Source organism: Candoia aspera, chromosome 7 (assembly GCF_035149785.1).
Source record: "Candoia aspera isolate rCanAsp1 chromosome 7, rCanAsp1.hap2, whole genome shotgun sequence".
Lineage (NCBI taxonomy): Eukaryota > Metazoa > Chordata > Lepidosauria > Squamata > Boidae > Candoia > Candoia aspera.
The window spans coordinates 74,325,339-74,339,466 of record NC_086159.1 but is presented as its reverse complement, the minus strand read 5'-3'; the positions used below and the strand labels follow the sequence as shown (position 1 = coordinate 74,339,466).

Here is a 14,128-nt window from a genome sequence, read left to right as displayed (position 1 = left end):
CTGAAATACTCAGAGATGCTAGACAGATCGAGATATATTTGTGAGTTTTATAAAACCAAGAACTGCTCTTGATCCTAGGACAACTTTATAGTAAATGTTCACAAATGAAAAGATGATCAATGACATGGATTATGTGAGATGCTTCTAACCTTGGCTCTCGATTCCTCCTGAGTAAATTCACAAATGTCTCTATTTCTTTAGCTGTAATATGTTTCTCCAGTAGCTTCCTGTTGTTGTGCAACAAAGCTGTGATAGTATCTTCTGCTAAGATATCATAGCCAATTTGAGACTGCATGATACAGAAATTGGTAGCAATGTACTCCTGGAAGAAAATCCCACAATGACCTGTTAAATAGCTTGAAAAGATGGGAAGGTTCCATATTATTCCCCCTTTGGTGAATCAGCAACATATGCACAATAGACCAGCTATTACGTGAGAGAGCATTTTTTTAAAACTGGGGATACTAGAGACATGTTCCATATCACCTGGTTTCATTTAGTTAGCTACGGTATTTGCCCTTCTTGTTTTTAAGAGCAGGCAATAACAGCAATTAAAAATAAAGACACAAACCAATAATTGCAAAGGAAATATCCAAACCAATTACCATTTTTCCATGCCTGGTTAAATCTGCCCACAATATTAGATGACTTATACTTCCTTTACAGTTGGATTCAACTTAGACACTGGCATATATTTAAGGGAAGACTGCTACATAACTATGAAATAACCATCGAGAACAATGTTCTATAAAAATGTCTTCATATATGTAGTAGATTACAGTATCTTGACTTTAATGGCCAGGGTGGTATAAAGCTAGAGATTATATCATCTTTGACTATGTAGGGCCCAAATCACTAAAGAATATAAATGTCAAAACCTTTAATTATGAGCAGAAGACAATTCTGAGCCAGGGGAGACGTTTTATGTTATGCAGGAACAGAATAACAATTCCATCTCATCTATCCAGCATGTTTGCTTAGCTTGCTTTTAGTTCTGAAGTAATCTCCTAATTAAGTTTGTCCTAGGCTGACCCTTTGTTTCTTATATGTTTAGAGCATCAGTCAGATACTAGAAGATCCATTAACATTATCACTGCCAAATTATTACTCCTGTAATAGCGTTGAGCTTTTCCAGGTATTCAGCAGAATGCAGATACCACAGATTGCTGATACCACTTGCAGACCAACATATAAGGCAGATTAGAACAAAACAGAAGAGGGATTTCTGAGATAGGCATGAAATCTGAGAGATGGCTCTCAGGAGGCTAGGACAAGTAACCAACCAAAATAAATAAATAAAAGCAATTAAAAATTAATCATAGCAATTAAAAATTATATGCATCAGCAGAAGAGAGAGACAGCAGTGAAAAGACAGATAATAAGCCAATTCATCAGGAAAAGACTAATCAAGGCTTTAATCTTATCTTAGTTGGCATGTTTTGGGAACCAACTTGGCTCACTGTTGATCAGTTCCAAGAACATCTTGTTAACTGTAATTAATCAAGTCACAGAGACAGTAGTTAGCTTGAAGCAGTAGACTGCCTCACTCCTGTGCTCAAAATATTTAAAATTGATTTAAGGTTATGGAATTAATAACAATCTTCATCACAAAAAAGTAAAATTTTGTTTCCACTAACATCTAAGATAGCAGTTCATTCCAGCAAAAACATCATCCCATCAGGTTCTTTCAAATTCAAGCATGGCCAAGGAGTTCATCACTGCTGATTGCTAATACATCATTTCATATACTCACATGAAAAAGGAAAAGACCAACCTGGTTTTTCCTGTAGTCCTGTTGAGAATGACGGAGGATTCTGTAGCAAAGCCGAAGCATGTATTTGTATGGGGCGTATCTCTGGTCACCCAAGTCTTCAAGTCTCAGCATGGCTCCCTCTCCAGCTTTCTCTTTAAAGGGAGTTTTCAATATTCCAAAAATCTGTGTCCAAACATACAGACAGACAGACAGGCACATGCACCCAAAGTTATGGCAGCTGGTGAAAACAGATACAGGATCTTCTGGTAAGCATTCATAATCAAACTGGAAGGCAAATGTTCACCACTACTGCACACATATGATTAACTACATTGAACAACATAAGTAACAGGGAAATATTTTCCTCTTCACCGTATCACTTCATATTAGAGGAAAACACTGAAATGTCAAATAAAGCAAATTCTAATACTGGATCATCTTTAAATCTATAAATTGTGAAAGGTGAAAGGTCCCCTGTGCAAGCACCGAGTCATGTCTGACCCTTTGGAGGGACGCCGCTTTCGCAACATTTTCTTGGCAGACTATAGAGCGGGGTGGTTTGCCGTTGCCTTCCCCAGTCGTCACCTTCCCCAGCAAGCTGGGTGCACATTTCACCGACCTCGGAAGGATGGGAGGCTGAGTCGACCTGAGCCGGCTACCCGAGAATCCAGCTTCTGCTGGGATCAAACTCGGGTCGTGGGGAGAGTTTCGGTTGCAATACTGCTGCCTACCAATCTGCCACACGAGGCAAATATAAAAACCTATAAATTAGTCTGCTAATTTCCTTATAGTCCATCCAAGAAGATAAAGCAGAATTTCTCCATCTGGTGTCCTCCAGATAAATTAGGAGTACAGACCGCAAATTTTTCACCTAGCATTTCTATTAGTCATGCTTCCTGGGTACTCCAGGAGTTTCAATCCTGATACCTTGGAGTTTCTTAAAACTGAAGCAGTCTGGGCATTTCATGAATAAATAAATAAGCATGCCTGAAAAAGCCTGGAAGGGTTTTCCAAGGTTGAAAAAGGCTAGAGTATGCATGTCCACATTACAGTACACCAGTAATATTGTGGGTGCGTATTACCTGAATCTGTAACTCTTTATGGGACTATTCACCCAACCTATCACAACCAATAGCCCTCATTAATAGCAATAGATAATGTTTGTGAGAAACTCTAGCCCAACTAGGAAAAAGCTAGACTGCAGTTATAAACGAAAAGTCAACTGGGCCAATGTAATATAATGATCTGTATCTTGCCTTCAACCATTCTAATTTATTCATAGAGAGTTCTCTTCTGTTGCTAGCTTAATTTCCTCAAACAGCTTTCTCCAGTCTAGAGTTCTCAGAGTTTCTAGCTCATATCACAACAGGTTGTGAATTTTAAAAATCCAGTTCCTTAATATTGTGAGCAGCACCAAGGAAAGGATTATCCTGCATCTCTCCTACTCGTTTTAGAGAACGCATTTGTCAGTAACATACCTGTTCCAATATATTTTGTTCCCGCATTAATTTCTGCCTCTCTCGATTGGGCTTAATAACCACCACATCCAAAACTTCTTGGCCATTGTTGTGCACATCAGCAACAAAGAAAATGAGGTCTTCCAAAAGCTTAGTTACAAACCTAAGATGAGTTTGAAACAAGCATAGGACACTGAACAATAATAAAAAATATTCACTTCCACATAAGGTCAGCCTGTCTTGAATTCCACCCATTCAAATGATGAGGATTCTTACTGCAGTTTATCATTACAGTTAACAAAAACATCTGGACTCAAATCTGAAGTCCTTTTCATGTTTATTTTCAAAGCATAAAACAATTGTCAGCCATTCCTGCTCCTAAAAAAACCAAGTCTTTTGTGGCCAAGAGAAAATATTTGAGATTAGACACATCTGTTTATGGACAGTTAGAAATGTCCATGTCTTCAACCCCACAAATTCAAGTGGAATTGTCATAAGATTACTTAGACCATAATTTTCAGTTGGTTCAGGCAACACAAAAAGCTACCTTTGGCTAAAATCACAACAGTGAAAACTGAACTCTCTCTCTTGGAAGGGAAAAATGCATGAATCTGAGAAGAAGTTTGACTCCTTCATAGGACACATGTAAAAATTAGTTATATTTGTTTATATAATGCTGGCTGGGGAATTCTGGGAGTTGAAGTCCACATATCTTCTGACAATTGTGTAAAAGTAAACCAGTGACAAGTCCGACCTTCCAATTCTAATTGTTCCCTTGTTTTGCTTAAGTTTAGGTACACCTTCCTCAAAATTCAGCAGATGTTTATTTTATTTATTTATTTTATTTATTTCCTATCCCGCCTTCATTATTTTTATAAATAACTCAAGGCAGCAAACATACCAAATACTCCTTCCTCCTCCTATTTTCCCCACAACAACCCTGTGAGGTAAGGTGGGCTTTATCTCAACAGCTATCGTCTCTCTTCTGAAAAAAGCTTCTTGAGGAGACAACCACCTAGATACACTGCTCTAGAAACAAACTCAGCTCCTTGTTTTCTTGCCAAGTCACTTGCCACTTCCTTCTTCTCAGATGTTTTCAATTTCCCAATCTAGTTCACAGCCCTGGGATTCTCAGAAGAGAGGATTAGGATTTAGAAACATCTAAATACTAATCAGCTCATCCTCTCCAACCACACTTAGCTTCTGAACCCAAACTAAAGCTGGCCAGGGGTTGCCACCTATTGTGGTCCCACAGGCCTGCTAAGGTCTATTTAAAACATTGCAATGATTGCCTTACAATCCACTTACATTCTGTCAGGAAACACCAAATGAAAAAAGGCAAGAAGGACGACTAACCTCCTTTCATTTTGAGTTACAGAGCCATTCTCCAAATTTTTTACTGTTGATGCTAAAACCTTGTTGGCATCATTAGCAAAATCCAAGTCTCTAACCTCAGACAGAGGAACAGACACAATTGCAAATGCTTCTTTGTCTTCTTTTGTCTGACAGGTTCCAATCTATTGGATTGGGAGAAAGAAGCAATAAATCAGTCACGAGCATTGGGAAAGTCATTTATGTGGATAAGTTTGATTTAACAACACTTCCTCTTTACCTTTAACATTACAGGCCTTTCTTCATCTTTGTCTATTGGGATGCTAGTGCTGGTCACCCAAGTGTTGGTGCAAAGATGTCTCAGCCGAACATAGGAATTCCTAAAGAAAACCAGGAAAACCAAGAAATGAACTTTAAACCATTGGAGCAGACAATATAGTTTTCCACCCACTCCAAAGGAATTGACAGAGATTGCTGGAAACTCATTACATTGTCTTCTGAGAGAAATAGCAAGGTACAGAAATTTAAAATTATACCCACACAACAGTATGCATCTGTATCAAGAAATAAAAATATACATAATCACAGTTGCACCAGAATTAAATCCTCTCATGTATAAAAGAAGGATGCACAGGACCACAAGGTTCCTCCAGAAGTTGTCAGTGAAATCTAATTTTTGAAAGGGTAAAGTTGGCTTCAGGTTAAGTTCAACTCCTGGTGATTGCATGGAAACATGCATGCAGGGTTTTTTTACCCACATGAAATAGTTTTGTTGCTCTCTGTCATGTTCACCGTTTCAATGTGCTTGGTACATTGCAACGTTTCGCATGTCATTAGCCTGATACGTGTTTGATCTCAGAAGGGAGGACGATTCCTTTCCGGGGAGTTCTTATCTGTTGGCTGCTGCGTTGGAATGTATTTGGGTTATCTCCTGTATTCAAGGTTGCTTTCCCAGGATGTGTGGAAAACGGTTACCAGCACCTGGGAGGGGGGTGGTTGCTATGGCCGGTAGGGGGGAGGGATTATGTTTGAAGCCGAGGGTTTTTAGTTTGTATTTGGCGCGCTTTCTGTCATTCTCAGCTTTCTCTGTATCTGCCTTAATTTCCCTAATAAATCAGATTTCATTTAGTAACCTCTTGTGAGTCTGAGTGTTTGGGATAGGCAACCATTACACTCTCTTCCAAGATGGTTGTACTTCCCATTCTAGCCTACAGCATTGGGGTTTCCTGCAATTCCCATCCAAGTACTTTCAAGATCTGATCCTGCAACGCTTTTCCAGACCTAGCTAAAAAAAAGTCTTCTTCCAGTTGAGGTCAACTCCTGGTGCCTGCATGAACATATCCATATATTTTTCTTGGTCACAATAAGAAAATGGCTTGATTGCCTTCTTCTGGGATAGCTTTTTGCCTTTCCATTCCAGCCTATAGTTCTGGGACTTTGTAGGGTCTCCCATCCAAATAACAACTAGATCCACCAAGGATAAAATTATCAACTCTATGTGAAATGCTTGTGTGCTGAATTAATCAAGTTTAATTATATTAAAATTCAGTTGTATTAAAATCAAATTTGGGTTTTTTTGTCTGTACAAATATGGATGATAAAAGAATGAAATTTAATTTCTTTAGAAAAAAAGAGTCAGAACTATTATTGTTGATCACAAACTGAGTATAAAAGTAAATATAATTTTAGGCTATGTTAGCAGAAGTATAGTTTCCAAATTAGGAGAAATTTCTACATGGGTCAGTCCCCATCTCCACACAACACATTTTTAAAAAGATTCAGTGCAATTGGAACTGTTGTAATGAAGGGCAGTGAGGATGATCAAGGGATCAAATTCTACAACAGCATGTACTATGTTTAATCTTGGGGAAAGATATAGAGGATGGTGGAGACATACTCTAGTACGGTGTTTCTCAACCTCAGCAACTTTAAGATGTGTGGACTTCAACTCTCAGAATTCCCTAGCCATGCATGCTGGCTAGGGAATTCTGGGAGTTGAAGTCCACACATCTTAAAGCTGCTGAGGCTGAGAAACATAACTGAAGGAATGTCATGCAGTAAGTCAAGACCTCTATCATCCCAGAATGCAGGATATAGAATAACTGTCTAAGTTACAGGAAGGAAGATTCCAGTTAATTATTAGGAAAAACTTCATAAGACTAAGAGAAGTCCAACAATGGATCCTATTACTCAGAAAGGTGGTGGGCTTCCCTTCACTGGATGTATTCAATCAAAGGCCATCCCATCTATCTGATCTATTTCAATTTGGATTCCCTCACTGAGCAGAGACTTAGAGTAGACAATACATCATTCCAATCCAGCTCTGATTCTACAGTGATGCTGTGTTAGATATAACATGTCCAGATTGTTGACCCGGCATTGGTCAGGAAACCCTTTGAGGTTTGAATGCCCTTTGACTCTATTCTAGACAAGTATTACCCAAACTGCATGTTCTGAGATTAGATGACTTTCCAATATACCAAATGCAAGCAGAAATATCTCAAAACATCTACACTTCTCAGCTAGGTTTCACACTCCAAGAATTAATTCTAAGAACCTAGGTGATTTGTTTCTCAATTGTGGGGCTCCTTAATCCTTCGAGTTGGATTTGTCAATGAAAAGGTATCAGCTGTGCATGCTTGTGATGTGTATGCATCTTGTTGAACAGTTGCACCAACCTACAATACTAAAGAGGCATCCAGGAGTAACACAAAGCCTTGTGCCCAGCACAAGTTGACTTCTTTCCTTCTTGACTTTCAGACAGAATCTCTGTTTGGAAGAACCTGAGATAGAGAGACGGATAGATAGAGTGATGGAAACACACCCACACAACATTTTATGTATACAATCGTACCTTGGAACCAGGCAGTCAGCCCGTTGAAGAGTGGTAGCATCCAGTTCAAAAAGAGAGGCAATGTCATTTCCATGAGGAACAGACACCAAAGTATACATAATCTTCTCTCCTGCCTGCCGTTTCTTCTTTGAAGTTAAAAGTTCGTTGTCTTTCTGCTGATATGGAACAAGAATTACTTGGTTTATCTAGGATCCTGTTGTTAAGTCTCACTATAATCTTTTGAGTAGGATTTGACAGTGGAATGTTTCCTTTCTTTCTGACTTGCACTGCAGAGGGTTATTGCTTTAGTCCTTTGAGGATACTGGATTTCAGGCTGCCTTTCCCACCCATTCCTACGCCATGTGCGGCTCCAGGCCTCCTGCAGGTCCAGCGCAGCCCTTCATTCTTCCTAAACTCAACTGCATGAGAGAGCAAAGAGCAAAGACAAAAAACAGGCAGGAGGCAAGAAATGTGGAAGCAGAAGGTATTTTTGTCCACCACAAGCAAGGGAACTTTATTTGGCATACGGGCTTTATTTACAGCAGCTCGGGGGGGGGGGGTCGCAACCATCAAGCCCCACTCAGCTGGACAAGACCAAGAAAACAAGAACTACATAGATTTCAGAAAGTTCTCTTTAATGCTCATCTGGAGTAGATACAGAATCTTGGAAGTTGTTGGAGGAATTTATCAGCCTCATATAGAGTGAGATAATGAAGGTGGAGTCTCTTTGAACGGTTTGAAATGCTTCTTCCAAGATTTCTCACCCCTGGTTGCCATTTATGAGATCACCTGTCATCTGACTTGCCTGTTGCCTTCTCTTCTATTCCTTTCCCAGCCTCTCCATAATCTCCCACAGCAACCAGGAAATGTCTATCCAAGCAGCATGGAATAAATGCAAGTCCTCTGATCAGGACAGAAAATGTAGGTGCTAGGTAGATATCATGAGCAACAGACAAAGACAGAAAAATCTGGTACTGCACTGATTTTGGAGAGAGAGAGTTTAAGAACTCCTTCAGTTAAAAAAAGAAAGACAATGAAATGCATACAGAAATTTAGCTACGTCAAAAGAAAGAAGTATAAGGTACCCTTCTCCCAATTTATTTATTTTCTCTTACATGTTATTAAAAAAATGTATTATTTTGCCATCAGAAATCTCCATCACTACAGCCTCTGAGATTTCTGCATGTGGAGCTAGTATATGGTAGCTGTGGTAGAACACTACAATACATCACATTAAATGTTTCAACATCCTTCGCTTAACACATGAGCTATAAGCATGATATAACTAGACCTACTGATTTGCAATATATTATGCTATACTACACACTGTAGCTGAAATTACATTTAACTTCTTCCAGAGTTCTGGAAACAGCTGTTAAATGAACCACCATGTTGAAACTCTTTCAGCAGGTGTTTCGCAACCTGGAAGTTGCATACTGCGATCAGGGGGCTCTGGAGGCCAGCAGATTAGGATAATTCCTGCTCTCTTGCTCTTATGTTTCTTTTGCAATTGTAAGCAGAGCAAATTAATGGTCCACCTTGTTCCTGAATGTTACCAAAGCTTGGCAGACAGAGCACCACTAGGCTTTCTCTCAAGACTTTTCCAGTGCTGACTCATTCATGAGTCATCATAGTTTGGGTGAGTCATTGTATATTGAGCAGTAAGAACAGGCTGCAAAGGGGACTGAGGGGACAAGAGAAGAGAAGAACATTCTGTAACAAGCTATTCAGATCCTTCTGAATTGATCCTGACCTGGATGGAACAACCAATGAGGAACAATTGTAATAAAACTCTCTGTGTCCAGATGGTACATGAGTTGGTTTTATGCCCCTCAGCAGCATGCATATGCCTTCACAGGTACATGCCATCAGTGGAAAACACCAAAGATGTTTTCTTATTCATCATTGCTTCTTTCATTTTGTAACCAAGCCAGTTCCTACTGAATTTTGGTTAAAAGACAAAAAAAAAAAAAAAAAAGAACAGCACCCCTTGCATGAGACAAACTGAATTGTTAATTAAGGAAGTGCCTTTGCCCAACAATCTCTTCCTGAAAGATGCTTGGAAGATGAACCTAAACCATCTTTAGGGTCTCAGTGGCTAGCTCTCAAGCCTGACCGCATTTCTGAGATGCCATGTAATACTTGAGGATGTTGCACTGATACAGTTCTACCCCAAACTTTCATACCTACTGATCTCCTGAAATGCTAAGGCTTGGACATTTTCAAGCCAGGAGATGGAAGCTGGCAAAGGCCTATTTCCTGGCTCTTGAGACTATAAACCAAATATTTACAAAATCATCCCAGGAGCAATGGGAAAGCACCTGTGCTTGTTCCATTACTAGGGCTTATGGCTGTATAAGCTGAATATTACACAGAAAATCTGAACAAACTTGACCTAATCTTGAGTATAACAGATCTTTTAAGAGTAACTGAAACTGAACCCAGTGAAAAGAGTTTGGCCCATAACAAGAACAATGTTAACCTCTATGGCTGTTGGCTGATCAATCTTGGCTTTTATGAGAGCAACTCATAAGATCCCAGTTTCAGACATCAACCCCAAAACCCTAAACCCTCTATTTATTTGTGCAAATAAGAGGATCAAAGTAGGAGTAACCAGGCTATATATACAGCAGTTGTAAGTTGGGTCAATTAATTCATCTATTTTCTCTGCATAGCAGGCTGAATTCTAAAGTAATCAAACCAGGTTTCATAAAAAAAACTAACAAGATTATATAAAGAAGCTTAGCATGTTGTGTAAATGGATCTAGTGGTCCTTTAACTGACTTGATTAAGCATGCTTGAAAAACTCAGCTAGCATGTGGCTCATTGAACAGAGCAACCTAGGAAACCTGGCTTATCATCTATGAACACAGCCACCATGGAAATATATTTCTAGGAATATACAGTATAGGGCGGTCTTCCCTAAACAAATGCCTTCCAAATATGGTGGACAACCCAACAAATTTCTCTTGAAATTTCTGGGTGTTGCAGTTCAGCTAGACTGGTTCTAGACTGGAGAAGGCAAGGTAATATACATCAATGCCTATATGGGAATCTAGGGAAGGGGGCAGAATCTGCAATGTGGAGAGCACAGGGTTGCGACTGAAGCCCCTCTACTTTTGAACATGTGGGTGATGCTGTCACATGTACAAATGGATGGGGCTCACTCATAACACTGCACCTGCCACCTTCCAGATTTTGATGCACTCCCTGGATATCTGTAAACAGAACTATTTGAAAACAACTCTGCGGACTATAATAGTACAGATGAATAAGCACAGACCATAGCATAGCCCTGAATGTTGAAGAAAACTTGAAAGTTTCCTGGAGCCATCTAAGCATTGGGTTTCTTTAAAGGCTCCTCATATTCAAAATTTCTTCCCTAAAGATACTCAACCAAGAGGTTATATCATTGGTTTTTCATTTGGCTCACAGAACTGAATAAATCTGTATATTCTTTGGAGGGGTGTGGTAAGATAGATACTGCCATTTTTGCTGTCAGTTGATTGGATGACTCTTGTCCAAAAAAGATGCTATCATGTTTTAAAGTAAATGGAAAATAAAATAAAATAAAATTTAAAAATGTTTTGTTGAACTTGTAAACACAATTCTGGAGTCCATTGGAGTTAGGCAGCCAGTAAATTTAAATGAATCAATAAACAAACAAACAAACTTCTAGTTCTGGGACAGAAAATGTTGAGGGACCCACACAGAGAGAAGTCCCATTTGTTTCTAATACTCAAATATCAGAGCCTTCCTACTTAACGATGATTGTAGAAGGAAATATTTTGCCACATTATATTTAAAGTTGTTGGACTTACCACCGTCTTTTCCCCATTGCAACCATCAGGATAGTGTGGATTAAGCTGCAAATGAATGTCTTTATTAGCATTTTCGGAGGTTGTTTGTAACAGCTATATTAAACTGAGTTTATAGATACAGGTGAAAAAGGTAGGGAAATCGTGCCAACTTTAAGTAAACTTTTTCAGTTCTTTGTTTCTACTAATGCTCCTTCAACCTACAAAAAGTTACATCTGAAGGTCAAGGAGCAACAGATAATAAGGTAGAATGTGCTTCTATTCAGTAGGACTGTGATAAGCATCCAAAAATGCAAAGCCCTTTTCTTGAAGGTGTCAAGGCAGCAACATCCTTTAGAAGGATTACAAAAGCACTTCAATGATGCTTTCAGCTCACAGTCTTGTCTGGGCATGCATATGGGCAAAGGCAGCTGAAGAAAGTCTTTAAACAGCCATGTGGAGCTTCCCAAAAGATGCAGCCGCTTTAGTGTTTCAAGGAAGGGCGTTTCACTCACACTAACATGCTTTGTGCATCTTTCGTATGCTTCCATCCACCCATGAACATAGCTGTGTCTTCAGCATGCTGGGGCAAAGTGCCTAGGTTAATTTAGGATTATCATAAATGTATATTCTCCTGCGCACACTTCCAGCCAGTTCATACATTACACTTGAGACAGATTCTTCTTTATAAAGCTTTTCAGCTTCCACAAGTATCACAATAGCAGTATTCAGGCATTTTTTAAAAAATATTATTAGATTTTTATTAATTAATTGATTAAATTTTCACACCACCCAACTCCCACCAACTCCAGTCAGTTATATTTATATCCTCCCTTTATTTTGTACAGCTCAAAACAACATACATGTTCCTGCCTCCTATTTTCCCCACAATAACCCTGTGATGTGAGTTGGGCTGAGAGAGGGTGACTGGCCTGAAGTCACTCAGTGGGCTTTCACACCAAAGGAAGGTCTAGAATTCAAGGGCGCATGAGTCTCTAGGGTTGAGCTCACATTTTTCTTATCAATACCCTGCATGAACCAAAGCACACCTATTGCTCTTGAGATACTCATGGCACCTGTTCAACATCTGCCTCAACTTTACACTGGCTTCTAAAGGTCCGCTCTGAATGCATGTTTAATCAACCTGCATGAAGGGGCCATGATGGCTTAAGGATAGTTCAGTTTTTTATGGCAAAACTTAATCATGCACACCTCCACTCTTCATTCTATATAAATCACATTTTTTTAAAACTTGGTGTTCACTACATCATTCCTTGATACTATTTTTCTCTCCACCAATATATATTCTGGCATCATGGCTGCAATTCTAACAAGGTGTAAGGAGGAAAGAGGAACTCTAACCTACAATTTTAATGGATTTTTCAAAGACTTCTACACTAGCTGATTTTAATTACTGTCTTTGTTAAATAGTTCTGGATCCAAGCATTATTACTCAACAATATTAACCTGCTAAATAACTGCAAAAACTGTCTGTGGTTTTCTTTATTGACTGTTAAGCTTTATATCCTGTCTTTCCTCAAGGCACCTCACATGGGAAGTGACACAGCATCCCTCTTTCTGTTTTTACAACAACAACCCTGGATGATGGCTGAGAGAGAATGTCTGAGCCATCATCCAAGGGTTTCCATAGCTGAAAGAACACTTGAACTGAGGTCTCCCCTCTCCAACATCTTAGCCACTGAACACTGCCATTCACTGGTTTGAAAGTGCAAACCTTAATAATTAAGGAATTCAAAATGTACAAAACTTAGTTTTGAGGATGTTTGGTTTTACATTTTTAAAAAACTGAGTATTCCTTCATCTTACTGATATTGTATAGAGTGGAACACACCAATCTTTGCACGCAAAAAATCTAAAGCAACTTAAGAGAAAGAATACAGTTCTTCTTTGAGACATCTACAATTCAAAGGGCATCCATGGCTATTTATTCTGTGTATAGGACAATAAGTAGTGTGATTTCCCCACCTGTAATTTGAAATAGAGCTCTTGAGAAATTAATTTGTTTCATCTACTGCTTGTCTATACTGGGCTTAATACGTCAGCTTCTTAGCAAACATCTACTTAATGTAGTAGGAGAAAAGAAAACTGGGTTTGAAATTCCTACCTCTCTTTCTTTTCCCAGATTATTCAACACTGGGAGTTGATCCCAAGTTTTCACACCCCTGCAGTCCTTCTATGGGAAATTTGTCCCAGCTTCAATTTATTACCTTTTCAACTCTGACACAAAGAGCTTGCAAAAATTCACAAAACATAACAACAATACTACTATAGAGGAAGAACATTTGCAACTGCAAAAAAGGGACATTTCTGATAAGGGCAATTTGGTTTTTCTTTAAAGCCAAAATGATCTTGGACAGGCCCATCACATATCCTTTCTAGAAGAGCTTTCATACATGGGCCAGTTTTTATTCATGTGATGATTTAACCCCTGGCTTAATAAGAGGAATCAATACAAAAACAGCACCAGGACCTGAGTGGCAGAATTCTATGGGGAAAAAAAAAACATTTCCACTGCTTAGTTGTAATTGCTTGATACTCAAATAAAAATAAAAAAAAACCCAGGGATGAAATTTTTTTGAGCCTTTAATTTTCATTAGCTGGCTTTGTTCACTGCTAACAGCACCCTTTCCACATCTGCAAAGATATATTGTAATCAACTGTTTCACAGATACTGAAAGGATTCTGCTAAAATATGAAGCTTCCAAGGCATGGTGGTTATACCTGCTGGTATTTCTCCCATGTAGAAACCAAGTGGTGCTACATGAAATTTCCAACTCAGCTCTCAGTTTTAATTCGCACTCATCAAATTGCAAATGCTTTAGTTCAGCTCAGCTCTACAGTCTCCCCAAAATGTCATGAGTTGCAATGGTATCACCCTTCAAATGGGTTTAAACTACAACTCCCATCACCACAGTGAACTGGGGATTATGGGAGA

The 14,128-nt window shown here is 39.0% G+C and overlaps 1 protein-coding gene across 2 annotated transcripts in view; it reads right to left on the bottom strand.

Annotated features, from left to right (window-relative positions):
- Nucleotides 1-14,128, bottom strand: part of ITPR2 (inositol 1,4,5-trisphosphate receptor type 2) — a 233,566-nt gene that overhangs the window by 162,459 nt on the left and 56,979 nt on the right. For both annotated transcript variants that reach the window (XM_063308132.1, XM_063308133.1), the window contains exons 10-16: nt 11,197-11,241; nt 7,397-7,548; nt 4,823-4,922; nt 4,567-4,727; nt 3,232-3,373; nt 1,775-1,936; nt 150-322 (exon numbers count right to left, since the gene is read on the bottom strand). In XM_063308132.1, the coding sequence (XP_063164202.1) occupies nt 150-322; nt 1,775-1,936; nt 3,232-3,373; nt 4,567-4,727; nt 4,823-4,922; nt 7,397-7,548; nt 11,197-11,241 (935 nt within the window). The remainder of the gene's footprint in view (nt 1-149; nt 323-1,774; nt 1,937-3,231; nt 3,374-4,566; nt 4,728-4,822; nt 4,923-7,396; nt 7,549-11,196; nt 11,242-14,128) is intronic.